At 51.6% G+C, this 22,724-nt stretch overlaps 2 protein-coding genes across 2 annotated transcripts; both read right to left on the bottom strand.

Moving 5' to 3' along the window:
• Position 1: 1 nt before the first annotated feature.
• Positions 2 to 6,156, bottom strand: CFB (complement factor B). Its single transcript, XM_082414852.1, has 18 exons — positions 5,939 to 6,156; positions 5,609 to 5,842; positions 4,995 to 5,180; positions 4,677 to 4,850; positions 4,355 to 4,456; positions 4,107 to 4,243; positions 3,664 to 3,802; positions 3,213 to 3,344; positions 2,832 to 2,933; positions 2,604 to 2,741; positions 1,998 to 2,095; positions 1,744 to 1,861; positions 1,371 to 1,524; positions 1,186 to 1,262; positions 867 to 979; positions 634 to 766; positions 504 to 553; positions 2 to 202 (listed from the first exon to the last, which is right to left on the bottom strand). Exons 1-18 carry the CDS (start codon positions 6,000 to 6,002, stop codon positions 56 to 58), a joined length of 2,298 nt encoding a protein of 765 aa, XP_082270978.1. The 5' UTR covers positions 6,003 to 6,156; the 3' UTR covers positions 2 to 55.
• A 546-nt stretch (positions 6,157 to 6,702) lies between these two features.
• C2 (complement C2) lies at positions 6,703 to 18,851 on the bottom strand. Its single transcript, XM_082414768.1, has 18 exons — positions 18,791 to 18,851; positions 18,420 to 18,629; positions 16,987 to 17,172; positions 14,988 to 15,161; positions 14,809 to 14,907; positions 14,482 to 14,615; positions 13,239 to 13,377; positions 12,489 to 12,629; positions 11,578 to 11,667; positions 8,970 to 9,110; positions 8,762 to 8,856; positions 8,554 to 8,665; positions 8,271 to 8,436; positions 8,085 to 8,161; positions 7,852 to 7,943; positions 7,525 to 7,651; positions 7,308 to 7,357; positions 6,703 to 7,156 (listed from the first exon to the last, which is right to left on the bottom strand). The coding sequence occupies exons 1-18, from the start codon at positions 18,834 to 18,836 to the stop codon at positions 6,980 to 6,982; spliced, it is 2,256 nt and encodes a 751-aa protein (XP_082270894.1). The 5' UTR covers positions 18,837 to 18,851; the 3' UTR covers positions 6,703 to 6,979.
• Positions 18,852 to 22,724: the final 3,873 nt, after the last annotated feature.

Here is a 22,724-nt window from a genome sequence, read left to right as displayed (position 1 = left end):
GTGTTGTCGTAGTTGTTTTAATTTGCTCTCATGCCCCTTTCCAACGGGAAACCCCTTATAGAAAACCCAGATCCTCATCTTGGAGTTTTTCCTTGAGCCAGGGCAGCACTTGGTAGAGGTTGATGTGAAAGTCTCGGGCGTAAGCAGGTACCTGTTGCTGCCGCTTGCAGACATCCACAACGCCCCAGCTGATCACACCAACCTGGAGAGGGCGAGGGGGTCCCAGGAACCATTTGGTAGAATTCCTTCCTAATCCCAGGGAGCACAGCTACTCCCAGCTGCATCTGAGCTGACCTGGGAGGATTAGACTAGGGGCCCAGCTCAGTCCTTTCCCCTGGCACACAGGTCAGACACACAGCCCTAAGTTGGCCAGTTCAAGGAGAAGTCCAAAGGTGAGGCAGGCTCCACCCTCCCCTTTCCAGCCACATGCAGTGAGCTTTCCTGCTTTGGGGGCCATGCTGACCACTTGGCATCTCCCCACAGAGAGGAAAGGGGAAACTCACTTGAATGAAGCGACTCTTCTTGTGAATAATCAGGGGACCACCAGAATCACCTACAGGGAGGGAGAAGCTGTAGGGGAAAAGACTCTTGGGCCTCAGGAACTTAGATCACAACCAAAGAGCCTTCTCTCACCTTTGCAAGTGTTGGGGTCAGCATAGGGAGCCACCCCTCCGGTGCAAAGGAACCTGGGGGTGACTACCTCAGAGACGTCCTTGACTTTGTCATAGCCTGTGGCATGTAGAGCATCCCTCTCACAGCCAGTTTTCTGTAGGTGAGGTGGGGATGCACGCAGGAGAGGAGTGATGAACAAAGCTTGCTTAGGAAGAATTGGGGCGTAAAGGGCCTCAGGATCCCGCGTTCCTCACCTTTTCCCCATTCTTGATGTAGACCTCCTTCCGAGTCAGTGTCTTCCTATGATCCTTAGACAACTCAGACACAAACAGAGCTTTGATATCCTTTGCCGGGAGCAGCTCTTGCACTGGACAAATGGACAGACTGGGTCATTTCAGCACTCTCCCTTCCCCCATTGTCCTTGTCCTTTGTCACTCAGCAAATGTTCCTCCACCCCTTCCTGTGAGCTAGAGACTGGGCCGGGCATCACCTCCTCTTCCTGCAGCTCCCTCTCATGCCCCCCTTGTCTCTCAGAACCTCATCCTTATGCTACTCTCCCTGAATATGTCTTACTCTGTTGCCGGCACGTGGTTGACTGTGGAAGCCTCAAAGCTTGATTCGATCCCTCAGTGCAGGGGAGACAAATGGGCCTGTTGAGGAGAGACGGGGAAATTCAGGGATGGTGAACTCTGGACCTCACCCAGTCTTCCAGCCCTACCTCTCCCAGCCTTTTCTCTTTGGGAACCCACATGGCTCACCTGATGGTCTCATCGTACTTGAGCTTCTTCTTGAGCTTGATCAGGGCCACATCATAGTCATAAAATTCAGGAATACCTTTTGCTTTTTTCGCATTGAGGTCGTAGTTTGGGTGAAATAGGACTTCTTCTATCTCCCACTCCTGCTTCTTCCCTCCTGAAGTAGGAGAATGGGTACCTCTAGACCACCCACTTCTCTGTAGGCAGTCTGCTGCCTCCATGTCATCCCTAACTCAAGTCTTCCCCATCCCTAACTGGTCCAGCGTGCAAGGGAAGGGGCTGCGTTGAGGTCAGGTGGAGTGTGGGCTCTTGAAGAGTGGGAGGTACTGCCCAGAGGGCATGGCTGAAGCTCAGGATTGATTGGTTGCATCCTTACCCATGCTGACCTTGATTGAGTGTCTCTCGTCATCCACAGTGAAACAGTGTGCCGCTGTCAGCACAAAGTACTCAGACACCACAGCACCCATACAGCTCTCATGTCCCTTCAAAGGACGCTGGGAAGAGAGCGGCAGAGGGAAAGCTCGGCTTTCACAAACAACACCATCTATGAACACTTTGCCCTTCCCCCGACCTTCGTTTCGCCCCGACCTCCCCTCCCATAAGTCCCCGCCACCAGGACACTGCACTCACAGTGACTGAGATCTTGGCCTGCCATGGTTGCTTGTGATAGTCAGTACCTTTCTTGTGCTCCCAAACCATGCCACAAAGACCCAGAGTCCGGGTTTCATCTGGCAAGCAAGGAGATTGTACTGAAAGCTGGAACACTTCACTTCCAAATGGCAGCAGCCTTTTGGGGAGGGACACCTACATGTCTATGGGGACCAGATGCCCATAGGAGGAAAGGGAAGGCAGGGGCACTTGTTTCCTTACATTGAGGGCAGGGAACCACTGTGGTATCGTGAAAAGAACAGGGGACAAAGATCAGAGACCTGGATGTTTTCAGGCCCAACTCTTGCTAACTTGCCATTCCTTGACCTCTCTTGGCCCCAGTTTCCACATCTGGAAAACGAGGGACTTAAAGATCTCTGCATCATTCAGAAGCCTGTGATTCTAAGATCAGGGAGTGGGCAGTACCAGGAAGCAAGAATAGTGACAGGGAGGTAGAGAAGGAGGAATGAGAAAGGACTTCCAGACTGCCAGGGCTTCAGGAGGGGTGGAAGAATGAGTGACCTTGAGGGGTCTGGGGAGAGCTGAGCTTCCTGACCATCTCCTTATACCCTTCTGATATCTTCCTACCAAGCATTTGTATGAAAACATCCTCCAGGTTATCTATGTCCTTGAGTTTGAACACGTGTTGCTCTTTATCCTTCTTGGAAGCCAAAGCATTGATGTTGTCTTGGTCCACCAGAGGCCCAACCCCGAACACATAGATGTCTGAGAGAGAAAAATGGAGAGTGAGGGTCCAGGCCCTGGGGGGCAGGAGCTAAGAAAGTGGGGTGCTGAGTCCTAGGCAACAAAACTCACCCAGATAATCCTCCCTGGGGTTTTTGCGATTTCTACCAATGTCCAGCAAGTCCCGGATATCGTGAATGACAGAGACTGGATCCCCACCCATGTTGTGCAAGCCTGCAGGAGAGACCAGGACCATGAAGGTGGGAGACAAGGAAGGAAGAGGGTCAAGGAAGATAAACTGGCTGGAAGGAGTGACATATATGGCTGAGTGAGCAGGGTGGGGAGGAGATGGACGTGAGAGACGGTGTAGAGAAGGGTCCCTCCTCATAAAGGTTCACAGGAAGAGCAGCACTCAGGCCCCCAACCATGAGTCCAGTGTTACACGTGGACTTCAGGGCCACACGCTGGTTTGAGAGGGTGGGGAGTCAGAGGCAGGAGAAAGGTCCCTCTGACCATCAGTCATGAGGATGATGACGTGGCGGGTGCGGTTCCAGGCTTCAGGGAGGTTGTGCACTTCCCTGCTCATCATGTTGTATACTTCCAGGAGAGCCTTCTTGGTGTTAGTCCCTGCCTTCAACTTGTGGTCTGTGGAAAGGGAAGAAATCATCACCTCACCTGGACTTCCAAGCCACCCTTGACCCCAGAGGCCTAGCAGCAACTGAGATCCACATCTGTCAGCTTTTTGAGTTAACTGTCACCCCACTGACTTCCCTTTGACAACAAAGTGATCATCTCAGTTCCAAAGGGTTCCCACCAACCCCCATTTTCCAATGACCCTGCCGCCCATCCATGGATTAAAAAGTAGTCCTCCTTGTCTCACTGCCCTCCCCACAACGCTCCTGAAACTTCGGACCCCTCTGACCCCAGAGTGAACCTCCCACCATTCCCTTCCCTGACTTCTGACCTTCGTAGTTGATTTGGTTGAGCTGCTCTGTGACCCAGTCTGCATCGCTGCTCTTTTGGTTAGACACTCTGATCAAAACTTTGGGGTCTGTGGCATATGTCACTAGACCATATTTTGGCCTCACCCCATAACTTGCCACCTGTGGGTGAGGGGAGCAAGGGGTCATGGCATTGAAAGTAGAATATATGGCTGGGAGAATTCAGCAGCTTTGCTGGGACAGACAGGGAAGGGCTCAAGGACTGACTCATCACCCTGGGGTTCATGGAGGAGTCTGGGTTAAAGATCAAGGAAGCGCTTCAAGTAAAAGGAAAAGAAGACAGAATAGGACCTGGAGATTTTCTGGGACCCTGTGGCTCAGAGGGGCTGGGAGCACCAGGGAGCTAGTCCTGGCAGGGCAGTGAGGTCCATCCAGGGTCCCCACATTCAGGGGGAGGGGGCCCCACCTTCTCAATGAAGTTGCTGAGACAATTCTTGGCCCCTGTGAAGTTGCGGGACCCAATGCTGTCTGATCCATCCAGCACCAGGTAGATGTTCATGGAGCCCGAGGGGTCCAGGATAATCTTCCTCTTCTGTTGTTCCCCTGGGTGCCACCAGAGAGACTCAGGCTCCAGGATGCATGGTTCTCCTGCCCCTTCTCCATCCTCCCCCCACCCCCAATTCCCCGCCCTGCCTCCCCTCTCTGTCTTCAAACCTGGGCTGTGCCCATCCTCAGCATCAACTCCTTCTATGGTCTCTGTCAGAGAAGACAGGAAGGCTTCGGCCACCTCTGCAGGGGTATCGTACATAAAGGAGTCTGGGAGAAGTCAGAAAGCAGGTCAAATGTCTGGGAGGGTCAGGGACACAGTGATGAGAGATGGTGGGTTTCCAGGGTGGGAAGGGCTCAGAAGTTCTTCGGGGAGGTTTAGAAGTGAGGAAGGAGCTGGGTTGCAGTAGGGGGAGAAGGCAGTGCTCTGGTGTGGGGATGTGAGGATGGGAGAGCAGGATCTGACGTGAGGGTACAGATGAAGGGTCACCTTGGCAAGAAGGCTCCGTTCCACTCCAAGAGCCACCTTCCTGACATGTTCGCCGCTGGGAGCCACGTAGAGTGAGCCCCCGGCTGCAGTAGTAGGTGACACTGTCTTCAAGGCGGTACTGGCTGCCCACCTTCCTTGTGCCAATGGGGATGCCCGGGTTCAGGCAGTACCCCGCTGCAGAAGCATGAGACATGGAGGTAAGGGCCAAAGCCTGAGGCCCGAAGGGCAAGGTAGAGCACAAGGGCTCTGGTGCCAGTTCCTCAGGCTGAGGGTGGTCAGGAAGAAGGTACTGTCGTGGGAAAAGGGGATGCTTCTCACCTCCATCATCACAGATGGCCGTTTCCCCATCCCACCGACCAGTCACTTGGCAGGTGCGATTGACAGAGCCCCGGAGATTGTAACCATCATAACAGCGGAAAGAGATCTCATCACTCAAATTGTAGTAAGGGGCCCGGGGCCAGTACTCCCCGTTCTCAAAGTCCTGTGGTCTGGGACAGCGAATTGCTTTGGGGGAGGAGAACAAGTAGAAGTTACTGAGACAGAAGGGCTGCCCTTTAGGATACCCCTCCTGGTCTCAGGGACCCTGTCACTGAGAAACAGCGCCTTCTCGGTCCTACAGGATCAGCTACTACCCTTGACCCCTGGAGGGTACCTCAACCCATGAGGAATCCTGCCACTCCCCCCTCCCCATTTCTGAGTGTTCCTTGAACTGCCAGGGCTGCCTGACACGGGGTAAACACTTAGTAAAGGTTAGCTCCCCTTCATTCTCCCTCCATCCCACCTCCAGCCCTTGCTCATCTCCTACCCTTGCTCAGCCCAACTTGTCAGCCTGCCTGGTCTCCACACAAGTCTAATCTTATCCAAGTCTGGACCTTGGCCACCACCTGCTCCGTCCCTCTGCTGGCCCATGCCCGTCCTCACTGCCCTCCAACCTTTGCATTCGGCCCTCTTGACAATCTTTTTGTCTTGGGTCTTCAGGGTGCTCCAGGATCCCGTGGATCTGCAGGTACGAATCTGCACAGGGTATGGGTAGAAGCCAGAAGGACACAAGTACTCCAGTGACTGGCCCGCCTTGAGAAGCCGGAAGGAGCCACCTTTGATCTCTACTCCCTCCAGAGAGCAGGGGCTTTGGGGCCCGGCCTCAGGCAATGGCGTCATGCTCACACCTAAAGAGAAAGGCTGGTGAAGCCCAGCCTCACAAGGCCAAGGACGGATCCTGGGGGCAGCAGGGGTGGGGGGAGGGGGGCTGTGACCTCACTTACCTCCACACAAGAGACCCAGGATCAAGGGTGCCAGGCAGAGTTGGGGGCTGCAATTGCTCCCCATGGTGACGGAAGACAGGAGAGAAACTGGGGCTGGTGGCAGGATGGCCTCTCCTGGCTTCTGCTGCGTGTCTGCTTGGCTCGATGTCCAAGCTGAAACTCCAGACCTGAGCCTGGTCACGCTCCCTTCCCCTGCCCCCACAGCCTCCAGCCTTTTATGCAATCTGTGTTCTGGCACCTGCTGTTCGCGCCACGCACCCTACCCACATCACTTCCCGGAATGTCCAAGCGGGAGGGCCCCACTGAGCTGCCAGTCAAGGAAACAGAAACTGCAAAACCCCACCTTTTGCTGCCCAAGGTCCAGGACTCTGCCTGTCAACACCTCCTCTCAGCTCCAGTTCCTCCCCAGCAAGCCCAGCCCTCCCCCTTGGGGACTAGATATAAGGGCCTCACTGGCTCCCCAGCAAGCCCAGCCCTCCCCCTTGGGGACTAGATATAAGGGCCTCACTGGCTCCCCAGCAAGCCCAGCCCTCCCCCTTGGGGACTAGATATAAGGGCCTCACTGGCTCCCCAGCAAGCCCAGCCCTCCCCCTTGGGGACTAGATATAAGGGCCTCACTGGCTCCCCTGTTGACTCTGTTACGGAGCAGAGTCCAGCCATTGTTTGTCCAGCAGGGTCTCTGACCTGCCTTCTTGCCGTTCCTGGAATCATTCTGGCCTCTCTCTCCCCCCAGGCCAGCCCCCAGGCAGAGGCACAGACAGATGTGGAAATCATTGATTTTTATTAATTTCATAACCGGGTAATTCCCTGTGAAAGTGGAAGGAGAGGGAGGTAAGTAAAGCAGAGGGTGGGGTCCTCACTGGCAGGAGAACCAGGGGTTCCCCAGCGTGGATGTGCCGCTGCTTCGGGATCCTGGAAGCAGGGATGCGCTCAGAGCAAGGCGTGCGGATGGGTCATGGAGGCTGAGGGTGGACATTCGGTGGTAGGAGACGGGAGAGATGGCGGGTCCTGGCGGGACAGCAAAGGGCTCAGTGGCCATGATCAGAGGGGCAAAAAGTTCAGGACGCCCTCCAGGTGCTGTCTCAGCCAGGGCTGCAGGTGGAAGAGACTGATGTGGAAATCTCGTGGTGGTGGGACCCTGCCATGGGGCGCGCTTTTGCGGGAGTTCTTGTCAGAGCTGCCACAGGGGTTGTAGAGACCCCAGCTCACCAGGCCCACCTGGAAGAAGGAGCGGTTGGGGTGGGGACGCTGCCCCGGTCCCAGCCCCAAGCCCCAACCTCCTTAGTTCCGTCCAAGGCCTGCCTCGTGCCTCCACAAGGCCAAGATCATGTAACTCCAGTCCTGTGAGCTTCCCCCCCTCTCTCCTCACCTGAAAAAACCTGAATCTCCGCTCAAGGAAAACTGCTCCCCCAGATTCTCCTGCCAGAAAGGAGGGACAAGAGACTGTCATCCTGACTCTCATCACTGCATCAGGGCAGTGCACCGGTGTCCTGGCATGCAAGCCGGCCAGAGGGACACAGGTGGCCTTCCCCTCAGGAGTCCAGACTCCAGGGTGGGGACTGGGGGTGAGAAGGGGGGGGGCTCACCCTTGCAGGGATTATCATCCCCCTGCATCCCACTGCATAGGAACTGGTCTGTCACCACCTCTCTGACATCTGTCAAGTTGGGGAACGTGGTTTTGTCTTGGGAGACGACCTTGACACAGTTTGTCCACTGCAGTAGGGGTGGAATAGGACAGAAGGATGGAGTGAGCAGGCCCAGGGGACACCTGGCAGTGCAGCTCGGCCGGGAGGAGGGGTGACTTGGAGTCAGATGGAGAAAGCACTCAGAGCTAGGGGATGAAGAGAGACGTTCCGGGAGTTGCCACAGGGGGATCCCATCCCCCCACAGCATACTGGACCCGAGACCCTCACCTCCAACCCTGTCTTGAGGTTAACGTTCAGCTTGTTCCCATTCAAAGCCACGAAATGAGCAGGAATGCTCACTTTGTTCAGAAGTTCACTCTCTACAGTCAAGGAAAAGGATGTTAATGCTGGTCCCTTTACCCAGCATCCAGACTCCCGACTTGGGAACTGCAGCACAGCCCATGTCATCGACCCCCAAGCCCTGATCCCAGTTCTTCATGCACCCTAAGCCCAGCGCTCACCGTGGTCTCTGCAGGTGCTGCCTGGAAGTCTCCGCAGAGCCAGATTGGCCCCCACCGTGCAGGGAAGGCAGATAGGCCTGAGGAGAAGGACAAGGGTCACAGAGGCCCATCCTTGGTGTCCCCTCCTCCAGCGCTCCCCAGAGCACTCTCATCCAGAGGGCACCCTCCCATCCCAGACTCCGGCACCTGGCGTGGGTGGACATCTTCACTTTCTGGGCCAGCTTTAGCAGAGCTATGTCATCGCCATAGAACTCCGGGATTCCCTGATTCTTCTTGGCAAAGACGTTGAACCCCGAGGAGATCACCGCCTTCTCAATTTGGAATTCTTTGCCCCACTGGGAGTTGGGATCCCCTGGAAACAATGTGGCAGATTAGGCTGGACCAGGGCTGCTGAAGGGGCCAGAGGCTAGGGACAAGAGGTGGGAGCTCTGCCCACGGGGTCGGGAAGCGGGTGCAGGCCCTTCCTTACCCACGCTGACCCTCCACAGGGAGTGGTCCTCGGCGTTGCGGAAGCAGTGAGCGGCTGTCAGGACCCACTGGTCCGAGATGAGGGCCCCTCGGCAGGTCTCCTGGCTCTTGGGCTGCAGGGGAACAGGTGATCTTCAGGCACTGCTGTGTCTCTGGCTCATGGCCGCTGTTACCTCTGGGATCCAAGCCCCATCCCTCCTTCCTGGTACCTTAATAGTGACATGCCAGGGTGTCCTCTCCTGGGCAGAGGCATTGGCAGACATGTTCCCTACCCCACAGATGGTGTCCGTGAGCTGGGAGACATCTGTGGGTGTGAGGAGCAGATGGTGAAGGAGGCTGGGGAGGGACACTGTGAGCGGTGCCCTTGGCCGGCTCCACACTGGCCACAGCGCTCTGGAGAGGGCAAAGCACACTCACCCAGCATGTGCTCAAAGACCTGGCTCAGAGCCTTCACGTCCTTCAGAATGAAGGCGTGCCTCTCGCCATCCTTCTTGGACCCCAGCTCGTTCAGTTCTCTCCAGTCCACATCCAGGTTGCCCACGCCGATGGCATAGATGTCTGATGGAGAGGAAATCACCAGAATCTTGTGGCTGAGGGGCTACTCCGTGACAGAAGACTGTAATTTTGAACTCGCTGCATCCTACAAAGCCCTACATGAGCGGGATCCCCCTCCCTCCCCCCACTACCTACCTCATTCCCTACCACTCCTCCCCCTTCACTCTCTTCCAGCCACATGGCCTCCTTGAAGTTCCTCAAATTGACAGGCACACTCCCACCTCAGGGCCTTTGCATGAACTGTGTCTCTGCCTGGTTCACTCCTCCTCCCAGACTTCTACATGCCTCACCTTCTTACCTTTTTAAGTTTTGACTCAAATGTCACCATCTCAGGGAGGCCTTCCCTGCCCTCCTTGTGTAAAATTGCAATGCCCCAGACACTTCGATTCCTTCCCTGCTTCATTTTATACCTTAGCACGTGTCACTATCTACCGTGCCATATGGTTTCCTCATTTATTTTGTTTAATTCCTAGTGTGGATAGAATTGTGTCTCCCCAGAAGATATGTTCAAGTCCTAACCCCCAGGACCTGTGAATATGCCCTTGTTTGGATATAGTGTCTTTGTGGATATAATCAGTTAAAATGAGGTCACACTGGATGGAGGCGGGGGTGGGGAGGGGTGGATAATCTGATGCCTTTATAACAATAGAGGAATCTGGACACAAACACAGAGAGAGAGAAAACCGTGTGACAACACAGAGATACACTCAGGAAAGAAGGTGATGTGAAGACAGAGGCAAAGATTGAGTGAACCGGGACTTCCCTGGTGGTGCTGTGGTTAAGAATCCGCCTACCGATGCAAGGGACATGGGTTCGAGCCCTGGTCTGGGAAGATCCCACATGCTGCGGAGCAACTAAGCCCGTGTGCCACAACTACTGAGCCCGCGCACCTAGAGCCCGTGCTCCACAACAAGAGAAGCCACCGCAATGAGAAGCCCGCGCACCGCAACGAAGAGGAGCCCCCGCTCGCCGCAACTAGAGAAAGCCCGTGCGCAGCAATGAAGACCCAATGCAGCCAAAAATAAATAAAATAAATAAATTTATTTTAAAAAAAGAAAAGATTGAGTGATCCTACAACAAGCCAAGGAGTACCTGGGGCCACCAGAAGCTGGACATGGTAAGGAAGAAGTCTTCCCTAGAGCCTCCAGAGGGAGCATAGCCCGGCTGATACCTTGATTTTGGACTTCTGGCCTCCCGAACATGAGAGAATAAATATCTGTTGTTTCAAGCCACCCAAATTTGTATAATTTGTTGCCACAGCCCTAGGAAACTAATACATTGCCTCCTTCCAGAATGACATCCCCATGTAACAGGCATTTTCCTCTGTTTTGTTTACAGCTGTATTCTTAGAGTGATGCCTGGCCCAGGAGAGGCTCTCAGTGAGTACTTTCAAATGACTAAATGAATAAAAAGAACTCATGATGTAGCATGGAGGCAAAACTTCAGATCTGGTCTTCCTCTGCAAAATGTCGGCTCTAGGAGAGGGCCCTGGAGCCATCTCTTCCCACAGGAGAACCTGGGCCCACACAGCCATCCACACCAGCCTCTGAGCCAGCGTGGGTGCCAGTCAGAACTGCCCTGGGGTGGACCACAGAGTCTGGTCTTCTCCCACCCTTTGTACCCCTCATGGGCCTTTTTTGCAGTTATGATGGGAACTGGACAGTTATCACGCCCCACGTGTTTTCTCTATTTCCCTGCAGTTCCTGCCTCTTTTTCATGAGGTGTGTTCAAGCATTTAACTCTGGCCCAGTGACGCTAAGGATTTAGGGAGTGGAGTTTGTGTTTTGCCTTCCTTAGGCCAGGGTTTTCAAGAGGAATACGCTTACCTCCAAGGGGCAGGTGAAGTGGGTGGCATGAACAGAAATGAGAGGACCCAGGGGTAAAGTAAAACTTCGGGCCTCAAAACCAACTGCCCTCCCTTATCTGGAGCATTTCTCTTTGAAGTTCTTTTCCGGTCAAAGGTCAGTGCCATTTTTGTTTAGTCTGAATTAGAGGAACTGTTCTTTCAGAGACTGCAACTGCCAGAGGCTTAGTTATCTGCACTGCTAAGGGAAGAAAGGCCAGGAACAGTCCCTATAAGGAATCCAGACCTTTTCTTCCTGGAGAGGTTTGTGGAACATAAGATGGTGAATGAAAACGACGATGACGATGGTGGTGGCCGCTACTGCACACTGTGTTTGTCTGTGCCAGGCAATGTTTGAGCATTTTCCCTTATCGGCCAGTGAGGTAGGTCCTTGTACTATATCCTTACAAGTAAGGAAACAACCCATGGCCACAGCCAATCAAAGATGAACCCAAGTTTGAAACCACGGGCAGTTTGACTACTCTTCAGTGCGACACTCGGCTGCCTTCATACAGAACAATACAGACTGGGGTCGTGATAGAAATACAGCCAAGATGCTAGAACCCCTGGCTGTGGGCCCTGGGCCCCCTGCAGGGCAGCACAGATGGGGCGGGGACGGAGGCTCACCCAGATAGTCTTTCCTCTTCTGGTTGATGTTCAAGACCTCCTTGATATTGTCAACAGCCACCTTGGGAGAGCCACCCATGTTGGACTTTCCTAGAACAAGGAAGGAAAAGAATTGTCCATCTGGGTGATGTATCACGATTTCCCCCAGCCCTGGAGGAGAAGGGAAGCATTCACCCTGGGAACCTCAACACCTACACTCCCTACTCGAGTTTCAAGATACATTATTTACTGAAGTTCTTTGGCACTGGGCCGGGGGCATCCTACACTTTATCTCATTTGATTCTCATGAAGCCCCAGTAAGTGTGGGTCTACTCATTTTATAGACAAGGAATCTGATTTCTAGAGGAGCCATGTAATTTGGACAAAATCAAGAGATAAATGGCAGAGCCCAGATCCACTAGCCAGTCTGCCCTTCCATCGGTGGACCTCGACATCACTGGTCCAGAGCCACGCCTCCCCATCCAGCTCCCTCTATGTGACCTCCCAGGTAATAACAATAACTAACACTTATAATCATAAAGCACTTTTACACAAAGTACTTAAATTGCTCTTCATAAAAACTGTGTAAGGGGACTTCCCTGGCAGACCAGTGGTTAAGACTCCGTGCTTCCACTGCAGGGGGCGAGGGTTCAATCCCTGGTCAGGGAACTAAGATCCCACATGCCGTGCGGTGCGGCCAAAAAAATTTAAAAAAATAAACAACAACAAAACTGTGTACAGAAAGGAGGGCAGCTTCCATTATCAATAATTGCTGTGGTTGTCATTACCGTCATCATCGACACTATTTCTACTTTATAAATAAGAAACCAAGGCCCGAAGTGGCAGGGAGAGAACCAGAATGCAGGTCTCTGACCCCACATTGCTGCTCCTTCTACTATGCCAGACTCACTCACAGAGACGACGATACCCACCATCTGTCAGAAGGATGATGGCATGTCGGATTTCCTGCCAGGCCGCCGTGTTCATACTGAGCCGTTGCATTTGGTTATTCATCATGATATAGACACAATTTAGGGCCTCGTAGATGTTGGTCCCAGTTCCATTTTCATGGTCTGGAATATGTGAAGGCGAAAAACTCTCTTAGAAACTTCCCACCTACCACCTGGGAGAAGGAAGTCACTCTATTTTCCCCAAACACTGGAAATGCATTTATCAATAGATTTGATAAACACAGACTTTTGATATCCGGTTAGAGATTTGGCATCATTGCCCGTTCAGACTTAATTTCCCTTTAGAAATGCTCATTGCATAACCCCACTAAAGGCCATCCTAAAGTCCCAAGATTCAAAGATGGGGTTTCCAAAGAAAGTGGGTTGTTTCAGCCATCTGCTACCTACCACCCAGGTAGTTTCCTAATGACATGAGGAGACTATGGAAACCAGACCATGTGGTTCTGGCTTCAGGGAGGAGCCAAAGACCTGCATGATGCATTTGGACATGTAGCACGTGCGAGTAAGCCCGGAGTTGGTAGGAGCTGGGACTCCCCGACCATGAACCTGACTTGGAAGCCACCCCACCTAAGGAACCTTAGTCCCAGAGCCCTGGGACTTGAGTGCCACCAAGAAGCCTCACTCTCTCTCAAACTTGTCCAGTATCTCTGCAGGCACAGAGAACTCATCCCCTGCCCCCACTTCCATCACCTTCATTTGATGACATCATACCTTTATAGTGGGTGTTTTCCAGACTGTGGGCCACTTCAGTCACATCCCTGGATTTGTCGTCCAGGACAGACATGATAACTTTGGGTTTTGATGCGAAAGTGATGATGGCGACACTAACCTTGATCTCAAAGCTGAAGATCTGTGAAGGGCAAGTGAGAGGTAGTATGAAAGGCTCCCAAACCAAAGGGGAGTTGGTAAGGGAGGCAGCAAAAGGCCCTGGAGGAGGCAGAGAGCCTGGACAGAGTCTGACAGATGCAAGGCCCTTGGAGAGTCCCTTCCTGGGAAACGGTTGCTTGAAGAAGCCAGGAAGGTGACACTTGTTGGTCCTCTCCTCTCTTTGACTGGCTCACTCTTCATTTAATCCTCACCTCAATGCTGTGAAGGGTCGTGATGGTCCCTATTATATAGATGAGGAAGCTGAGGCTTGTTACCTTGCCCCAGATCACACCACTGGTAAGAGGTGGAGGTAGAATTCAAACGTATCGGCCCTTGTCTGTCGAGTTTTGCAGCCTCACGGCTTAGTGAGTTACTTAACTTTACGTCTTAAGAGAGACACTGAGGAGCACAAAAGCTGACTTCTTTCAAATGTAGCTGGGAGGGAAAACATATATCTACACAAACTATTGTGAAAAGCATAACTACCAAGCAAAGTCCTGGCAAGCAATCTGAACCAAGTGTTTCCAAACTCTTCTGTTCATGCACCTCGTCAGTCGAAACATTCTGAGCACGTACCTCAATATAGGTATATGTATTTATAAAGTATACTCATACTTATAAAGTGTATCACTATTTAAATATATTGTACACATTTTAAAACATATAGAAAATATTGAAATTTTAAAAGGAAATTATTAAATATTAAGGTCTTAATTTAAATTACAATCATTCACCATGGATACCAGTATTTTCCTGCCACACGCCAGAGGATTATTTTGGGTACCCCTCTGTGAAGACCACTGTTCTAGATGATGAATTCCTGGAAAGTGGGGTCTCAGCCTTGTTCATCTTTGGGGTCTCCCTACACCCAGAACAGTGCCTGACATAGAGTAGCTACCCCAACAGTGTTTGTGGAATGAAAAATAGGATCCTCTAAATTAAATCCGTGATTCCTGCATGGCATGTGTGTAATCTGGGAAGACTTCTTGGAGGAGGTGGGCTGTGATTGGTATTCTGAGGAGGGGAAGGAGACAGAGACCGTGAGTGCAGGAAGGCTGCTGGTATGTGCGAGCTCCTATTTCCTGACCCTGTCCACCAGGTGGGAGGCGCTCTTCTTGAAGATTTCAAAGTCCCCTTCCTCCACACTCTGAGATGCGTCCAGGAGCACGTAGAGGTTCAGGTGACCGGAGCGCTGGATTTGTATTTTGCGGCCCACGTTTTCTGGAAGAAATGTGGAAGGGGAAGATTCAGACCCCACCTCCTACCCACTCTCTTGCCAAGGCAGTCAGGCCCCTCTACCTCCCCTCCAGTCATCTCAGCCCCGCTGAGACCACCGGAGGCTCCTGGCCCCTCGGAAGCTTGCCCCTCCCCTGCTCCTGCCCAGCACCCTGCCACCCCCACTTCAAGCACTCACCCTTCTTCTTCTGGGTGGGATTGGTAGTTCCAAGTAGGTGGGACAAGGAGGTGCCCAGGGCAGGGGCCACATCCTCGGGAAAGTCGTAAGAGTAGGGCTCTGTGGGGAGAGCCACTGGGGTCAGCTGGGGCCAGGGGTGGGGGCCCAGGAGTCTCAGGAGGGTCAGAGCAGCTACTCACGGCGGCAGATGGGCTCCATCCCACTCCAGACCCCATCATCCTGGCACTCTCGCTCCGCAGACCCCGTCAGCACCAGATTCGAGGAGCAGCGGTAGCTGACCTTGTCCCCAAGGCCGAAGCGAGACCCCGTCCGCACTGCACCCACGGCAATGCCCGGGTTGGGGCAGTGGCTGGCTGTGAGGAACAAAGGAAGATGGAGGTGAGCAGGGACCCGCCTCCTCAGCCTCTGGGTGCTGCTCACACACCCTCTCCCACCAGGCTCTTCCTCCTCTACAGACCCTCAGAGCCTCTGCGGGTCCCTTGGCCTCTCCCTTGGGAGACACCACAGCTGTGCTTCCCAGGTGTGTGGATAGAAAACCTGAAGTAGGGAAAAAGATTTAGAACTCAGTGGCCCAGTTGCCAGCTAAAGCATACCAATCCCAACCCAGGGACTCTGCCTGTATCCGTCCCAGAGCCTCAGGGAAGATGCTGGCTTCCTCAGGGAAGGAGCCCTACCCCTCCACAGAGAATATCTGCAAACAATGAGACATCACTACACACCCGCCAGAACAGCTAAAACTGAAAAGATGGGTAATTCCAAGTGTCAGAGACGATGTGGGACAACCAGAACTGTTACGTTGCTGGAGTGTCAATCAGGAAGCTGTTTGCAGCCTCTTCTGAAAGAAAACATATGCCAGCGTGTGACCCAGTAATTCCACTCCTAGATAATATGCTCAAGAGAAATAAGTGTCTAGTGCACCCAATCACACATAAGGATGTTCATAGAGTTTTACTTATAATAACCAAAAACAGGAAATAACCCAAATGCCCATCAACAGGAGAATGCATAGATAAAGTGTAATATGTCATGGACTACAAAGCAATAAAAAATAACAAACTGCTGATACACAGGAAAACATGGATACATCTCACAGGCAGAATGCTGAATAAAGGAAGACAGATGCAAAAGAGCACATTTTGTATGATTCCACTTCTATGAGGTGTAAGAATAAGCTAAACGAATCTGTGGAGACAGAAGTCCGAAGAGTGGTTACCTTGTGGGAGGGGACAGGAAGGAACCTCCTGAGATAATGGACCCTCGGTCTTGGGTGGTGATTACGTGGGTGGATACACGTAAAAGGATACTTGAGGGTATAAAAGTTCATCAAGCTGAATACTTAAGATTTGTACGCTTTAGGTAGTTTAAACCTCAATTTTCAAATGAATTATATTTATGTTTGAATAAATGGCTATTGTCAAAGAATCAAGGACGTAAATAGGGAGCCAACAGCTGGGCACCAGGTGAGGGTATGGTCCTGCCATCTCGTGGACTCTGAATCTTCTGTATTATGTATTTAGAACTGTGATCCAGGAAGCTTCCAAAGCCCACAGGCAAATGTGGCTCCAGGGAATCCCAGGAACCCCACTTCTGTCAAGCAGAGCCCCCCCATCTTTCACAGGGGCAGTAATGACCATGACAAAAGTATATGTGGCACTTAGCACATTCCAGGGGCTGTTCCAGATGCAACTCACTTGATCCACACGGCAACCCCATCAGTCAGTACTCTTACCATCCCCATTTTACAGATGTGAAGACTGAGGCACAGAGAGGTTAAATAACCTGCCCAAAGGCTGTCAAAATCAGAGCCAGGCTTGGAACCCAAACTTGCTCCCGAGGCAAGGCACCTAAGCGCAACACTTGATTCCCTTCATCATATCTTCCCTACAATAGCCCAGGGCGTCCAAATACCAATCTAGCTTTGAGGCATTTGGAAAAGCTGGACAGAGTGTTTGGAGCCTTTATGTTGGATCTGAAGCTTAGCACCAACTTCCTTGAGCCAGGATCCCCACAGGCCAGAGATGTGTGATTATAGACCTCAACTGACCAAAATCTAGGAATATGATTTTGGCACCAGAAACACCAGGCCCCTGTCCCCACAGAGGCTCCCTGCACACATATCTGGCTCCAGGCCTCCTGGGAGACCCCTGCCCCCATGCAGCCATCTGTCAGGGCACTCACCGCCGTTGTCACACACAGCTGTCTCCCCATCCCACATGCCATTGGGGCGACAGTGCCGCACGGGCGAGCCCCGCAGTGTGAAGCCATCCTCACACTCGAAGCTCAGGTTGCCGCCCACAGGGTGGGACCCCAGCCGTGGGGTGTATACGCCGTTCTCAAAGGTAACAGGGGCCGGACAGCGAACAGCTGGAGGGAGAGAAGGGCATGAGAATATAAGGATGGAGGGATAACACCTGGGCTGGACACCAACTGGGTGAAGTTCAGCTTGGATGCATGGGAAGAGCCAGCTGGTTGTCAAAATATTAGGTTGATGCCTGTGAAATTGCTACTTTTGGCAGTTGGTTGAATATTGGCAGTTTCACACAGTTGAACCTAATAGATTGAGAACCAGCCACTTCTCTCAGCCCCCTGAGGGCCATGTCCACCCCAGCCCCTCTCTGGGGTCCTCAGACGTCCCATGAGTGGATAACTAGAGGGGTGACTCCTGGTACAACAGGGGATGCCAGGACCATTCAGCATCCATCCAGAATGGTCAGTACTGTGCAGTTAATTGTTCAGTATTCTAAAAATCATCCCTGGGCTTCCCTGGTGGCACAGTGGCTGAGAACCCGCCTGCCAATGCAGGGGACACGGGTTCAAGCCCTGGTCCGGGAAGATCCCACATACCACGGAGCAACTAAGCCCATGCGTCACAACTACTGAGCCTGCGCTCTGGAGCCCGCGAGCCACAACTACTGAAGCCCGTGTGCCTATAGCCTGTGCTCTGCCACAAGAGAAGCCACTGCAATGAGAAGCCCGCGCACCACAAAGAAGAGTAGCCCCCGCTCGCTGCAACTAGAGAAAAGCCCGCGTGCAGCAACTAAGACCCAATGCAGCCAAAAATAAATAAATAAATTTATTAAAAAAAAAAAAGAATTCGCCTGCCAATGCAGGGGACACGTGTTCCATCCCTGGTCTGGGAAGATCCCACATGCTGTAGAGCAACTAAGACCGTGCACCACAAGTACTGAGCCTGTGCTCTAAAGCCTGCGAGCTACAACTACTGAGCCCGCGTGCCACAACTACTGAAGCCCGTGAGCCTAGAGCCCGTGCTCCGCAACAAGCCACCGCAGTTAGAAGCCCGCGCACCACAACAAAGAGCAGCCCCTGCTCGCCACGACTAGAGAAAGCCCGCGTGCAGCAACTAAGACCCAACTCAGTCAAAAATAAATAAATAAATAAATTTATTTTTAAAAAATCATCCCTGGCTTTGGTACCCCACAATCTACATCAGAGCCTGCCTCTGATGCCTTGCTATTGGGCAGTTGACATTTTCCCACTATTTTGAAAAGCCCTGTGGAAAAGAAGCTTTGCCACCCCATCTAGTCATATTAAGCCCCACCCTGAGCAGACTAAATAGAAGTCCTGGGGTGGCCGCTGGCGGGGAGCCTCACGTTTGCAGACCGCCTTTGTCCGCTGGGTGGATCTCGGGAAATGCCACAGTCCGTTGCTCTTGCATAGGCTTGTCGCCACCGGGTATGGGTAACGGCCCAGGGGGCAGGAGTAGGTGAGGATACTCCCAGGGGCCCAGCCGTTGCTGAGGGTGAAAGTGCCCCCGGAGATATTCACGTTCTGAGGGCAGGAGGGAGTGGTCGTAGCCAAGCCTGTGGGCATGGGGACACGACACAGAAATGGAGAAAAGAAGGAAGGCATGGATAAGAAAAGGAAAGCAGAAGAGACTGTCCATTTCACACATGGAAACTCAATCTGGGTAGCACTGGCCTTGCCCCACAGGACCCCTGCATCCCCCCTCCCCTGCTCCTACCTGGGTACAGGGGCAGCAGGCAAAGGACGGCCATCAGTGGGTCCATGGTGTCTGCCTTAGGGGCACGGAGAGGCAGAGAGCCGGGAGAGGGAAAAGGTCATCTGACTTCCCGAAAACCAGAGCTGGCTCAGCAGCTGCTTTGCCTGCTGCCAGAGAAAGAAAACTAGGGAGTGGCAGAAGGTAGGGGGGATGTTCTCTCATTAGGAGAAAAAATAATCAGGGACTGGGGACTGAGCTGAGGGGGTGAAACTTTCGGTCTGTCTCCCTAATCCTGACACATCCATAGAGTCAGTTGATCTGCACCACAGGCTCTGCACACTGCTCCCCACTTCCACCGCCTCACAGACACAAGTGCACGCATGCTCTTACATGAACAGCCTAAAGCACACAAACCCACAGACCAACTGAGATATTGCAAAACGTTTTATTTAAGTAAAGTTTCAGTTTTCTTTTGGGTTTTCCCAAGTGGATTTTACTTCCTCTAAGTCTAGAGTAGTACTGTCTTCTTGAACATAAACCCCCAAGGGATTAAACTAGAAATTCTTAGAAATTCTTGATACTTAGGAGGATTCACTATCTTTTTCTTCCCTGCAGTCCTTCCGCAGAGAGAATCTAGGGAGAAAAATGAAATCAATATTTAGTTTTAGAGACTGGAAAAATATTGAGAATGTTTTTACAGGAAGTCCAGTAGATAAAATCCCCAACTTATAAAATAAATAAATCTGGGGTTGGTTATTCAAAGGAATGAAAGTATTTTTGGATTTGGGATGTGCCTTTAAATTACAACTTGCCTTTTGTATGAAATGCAGAAAGCAAAGAAACTCTAAGCTAGTGTGTTAGCCTCCCCATCCCGCAGAAGTCTCTTTAATATTTGTCAAACAATGTGGGGTGTAAGTAAATAAGATCAATCAAAGATGAAGATGAAACGTCTCTGAAGTGATCAGTTAAGTTTATGAAAACTCTTTTGATTTACAAATAACTTCTCAAAAACACAGATACACAAAGTGAACATACACGAAGTCAGTTCCTTGGACAGAATCGACTGAATGCAGGAAGACCATGACACCCCTGGTGTTGGGGGTCCCAAAGCTGCCGCTGCAACTGAGCTGCTGGTGCCTCCCCTGCACCCAGTATCTGTTCTCCCTCCTTCTACAGTAAGAGATGTTTAGCAGAACACACAGTCACCCAGCTAAAGACTACATTTTCCAGCTTCCCTTGCAGCTAATGGCCAGGTGACAAGACTCTGGCCAATAGAATGTGAGTAGAACTGATGTGTGTAACTTACAAGTAAGGTAAGTAAAGTAACTTCCCCCCCACACACACTCCCATGGGCTGGAATATAAATCTGATGGTGACTCAAGAGCAATATCCTGGGGATGACAGAGCAAAGAGACAGAGGAGCCTGGGTCCCTGATACTGTGTTGATGTCATACCAGCCCCGCCCACCTGCTCAGATTTTTACAAGAAAGAAAGAAACTACCTTCAGCGTGGTGAGCATTAGAGACGTTCTGGCTTCATCTCCTTTCAATCACATAGTAGGTTTGAACTTCCCCATCCACTTGCTTTGGCCAATGAAATGTGACTGTAAGCGACATGGACTACTTCTAGATGGAAGCTTTATGAGCCAATGCAGTCTTCCTCGTGCTCTCTTTCCCTCTTTACGGCACGTGTGAGATGGTGGCTGCTCTATCAGCCCTGGGTGACACCAGAAGCAGAACCCTTGCTGACCCTCAGCAGATATGCAATGTGAGCAAAAAATAAACCTTTGTTGTTTTAATCCGCTGCATTACCACTGCTGTAGGAAAAAAAAATACCACCCCAAATTTAGGGGCTTAAAAAAATGATTTATCCTTTCTCATGATTCTGTGGGTTGGCCAGGCAGCTCTGGGCTGGGCTGACCCACGCGGCTACAGTCAGCTGAGGGCTGAGTGCAGTGGGAACAGGAGGACCCATGGTCCATCACTCATAGCCCCTCACAGCATGGCAGTCTCAGGACAGCATCCTAGGAAATCCAAAGCATAAGGTGCAAGGTCTCTTGAGGCCTGTCCTCAGAAGTCACATGACATCACTTCCACCACGTCCTATTGGTCACAGCCCAGATTTAAGGGTGGGGGAAACTTTACCTCTTGATGGGAGGCGTGGCAAAGTCACGTTGCAAAGAGGCATGCACACCAGAAAAGGAGAGATTTATGGCCATATTTTTCAAGGCACTATGGCAACCAAGATTGGAGGGTTTTCATCAGGACATAATGAATCCTCACCTGACTGAATACTTAAACCGCTGAATTTTGGGTGCCTCTTAAAGCTGCTGCTATGGACTGAATTGTATCCCCCCCAAATTTGTATGTTGAACACCTAACCCCCAATGTGACTATATTTGGAGATAGCACAGCCTGTAAAGGGGTAATTAACCTTAAATGAGGTCATAAGGGTGGGGTCCTGATCTAATAGGCTAAATGTCCTTTAAGAGATACCAGAGAGATTTCTCTCCCTCCCTCTCTCTTCCTCTCGCCCTTCCTCCTTTCCTGTCTCTCTCTCTCTCTCTCCACACACATAACATCCCACCTGCCCCCATGCAGAGGATTGCCTGCAAGCCAGGAAGAGAGCTCTTACCAGAAACTGACCACAATGGCACCTTGATCTCCTCCTTCCAGCCTCCAGAACTATGAGAAGATAAATTTCTGTTTAAGCCACCCAGTCTGTGGTGTGCTTCTTTTTTAAAATTTATTTATTTATTTATTTATTTTTGGCTGCGTTGGGTCTTCGTTGCTGCGCGCAGGTTTTCTCTAGTTGTGGCGAGCGGGGGCTACTCTTCGTTGCGGTGTGCGGGCTTCTCATTTCAGTGGCTTCTCTTGTTGTGGAGCACGGGCTCTAGGCACACGAGCTTCAGTAGTTGTGGCATGCAGGCTCGGTAGTTGTGGCTCACGAGCTCTAGAGGGCAGGCTCAGTAGTTGTGGCACACGGGCTTAGTTGCTCCGCGGCATGTGGGATCTTCCCGGACCACGGCTTGAACCCGTGTCCCCTGCATTGGTAGGCAGATTCTTAACCACTGAACCACCAGGGAAGTCTTTTTTTTTTTTTTTTTTAAATGGCAGCCCAATCAGATTAATACGTCTGCCCAGCTCATATCTAATAGCTGCCTTGAAAAGAAAGGGCCAGAAATTCATGAATTTCTCCCAATATTGGTTGAGTTAAATAAACTCTGCAGAGCATGTCAGAATCCACTCTCCCTTCTTTTTTTTTTTTTTAAGATTTTTTTGATGTGGACCATTTCTAAAGTCTTTATTGAATTTGCCACAATATTGCTTCTGTTTTATGTCTTGGTTTTTGGGGCGCGAGGTATGTGAGATCCCAGCTCCCCGACCAGGGATCGAACCCACACCCCCTGCATTGGAAGGCGAAGTCCTAACCACTGGACCGCCAGGGAAGTCCCTCCGTTCTTTCTTAAGTAATAAAACTCTCAAGTTTTTGCTGGACCCATGGAGTATGCTCTTGAGAAAGGGGTGTGCTCCTCAGTTTTTCTTCTCCCCTTCCCACTGGCTGGAATACAGACGACTGGTGGAAGCTGGAACAGCCACCCCAGACAACAAGGTGGAAGTCATGTTGATAATGACAAACAACAAAGTTCCAGAAGCCCTGCTCCCCAGTCCTCTAGAGCTCTCATAAATGCCCCGGAACTCTTATGCTCAGACCATTTAAGCCATTGTTATTCTAGCCTTTGTTTTAGCAGCCAAACCTTTATCTAATATTCTTAGCCAGAAATCAACATGGGAGCCAAAGGAAACACCCAGAGACATGTGTTTATCAGGGTATAATCTAAACTGCTGCAGTAGGGACTTCCCTGGTGATCCAGTGGGTAAGACTCCGCGCTCCCAATGCAGGGGGCCTGGATTCTATACCTGGTAGGGGAACTAGATCCCGCATGCATACCACA

The sequence above is a fragment of the Balaenoptera physalus genome (assembly GCF_965194825.1).
Source record: "Balaenoptera physalus genome assembly, chromosome: 11".
Lineage (NCBI taxonomy): Eukaryota > Metazoa > Chordata > Mammalia > Artiodactyla > Balaenopteridae > Balaenoptera > Balaenoptera physalus.
The sequence above is the reverse complement of the archived record's forward strand: the minus strand, read 5'-3'. Positions and strand labels throughout refer to the sequence as shown.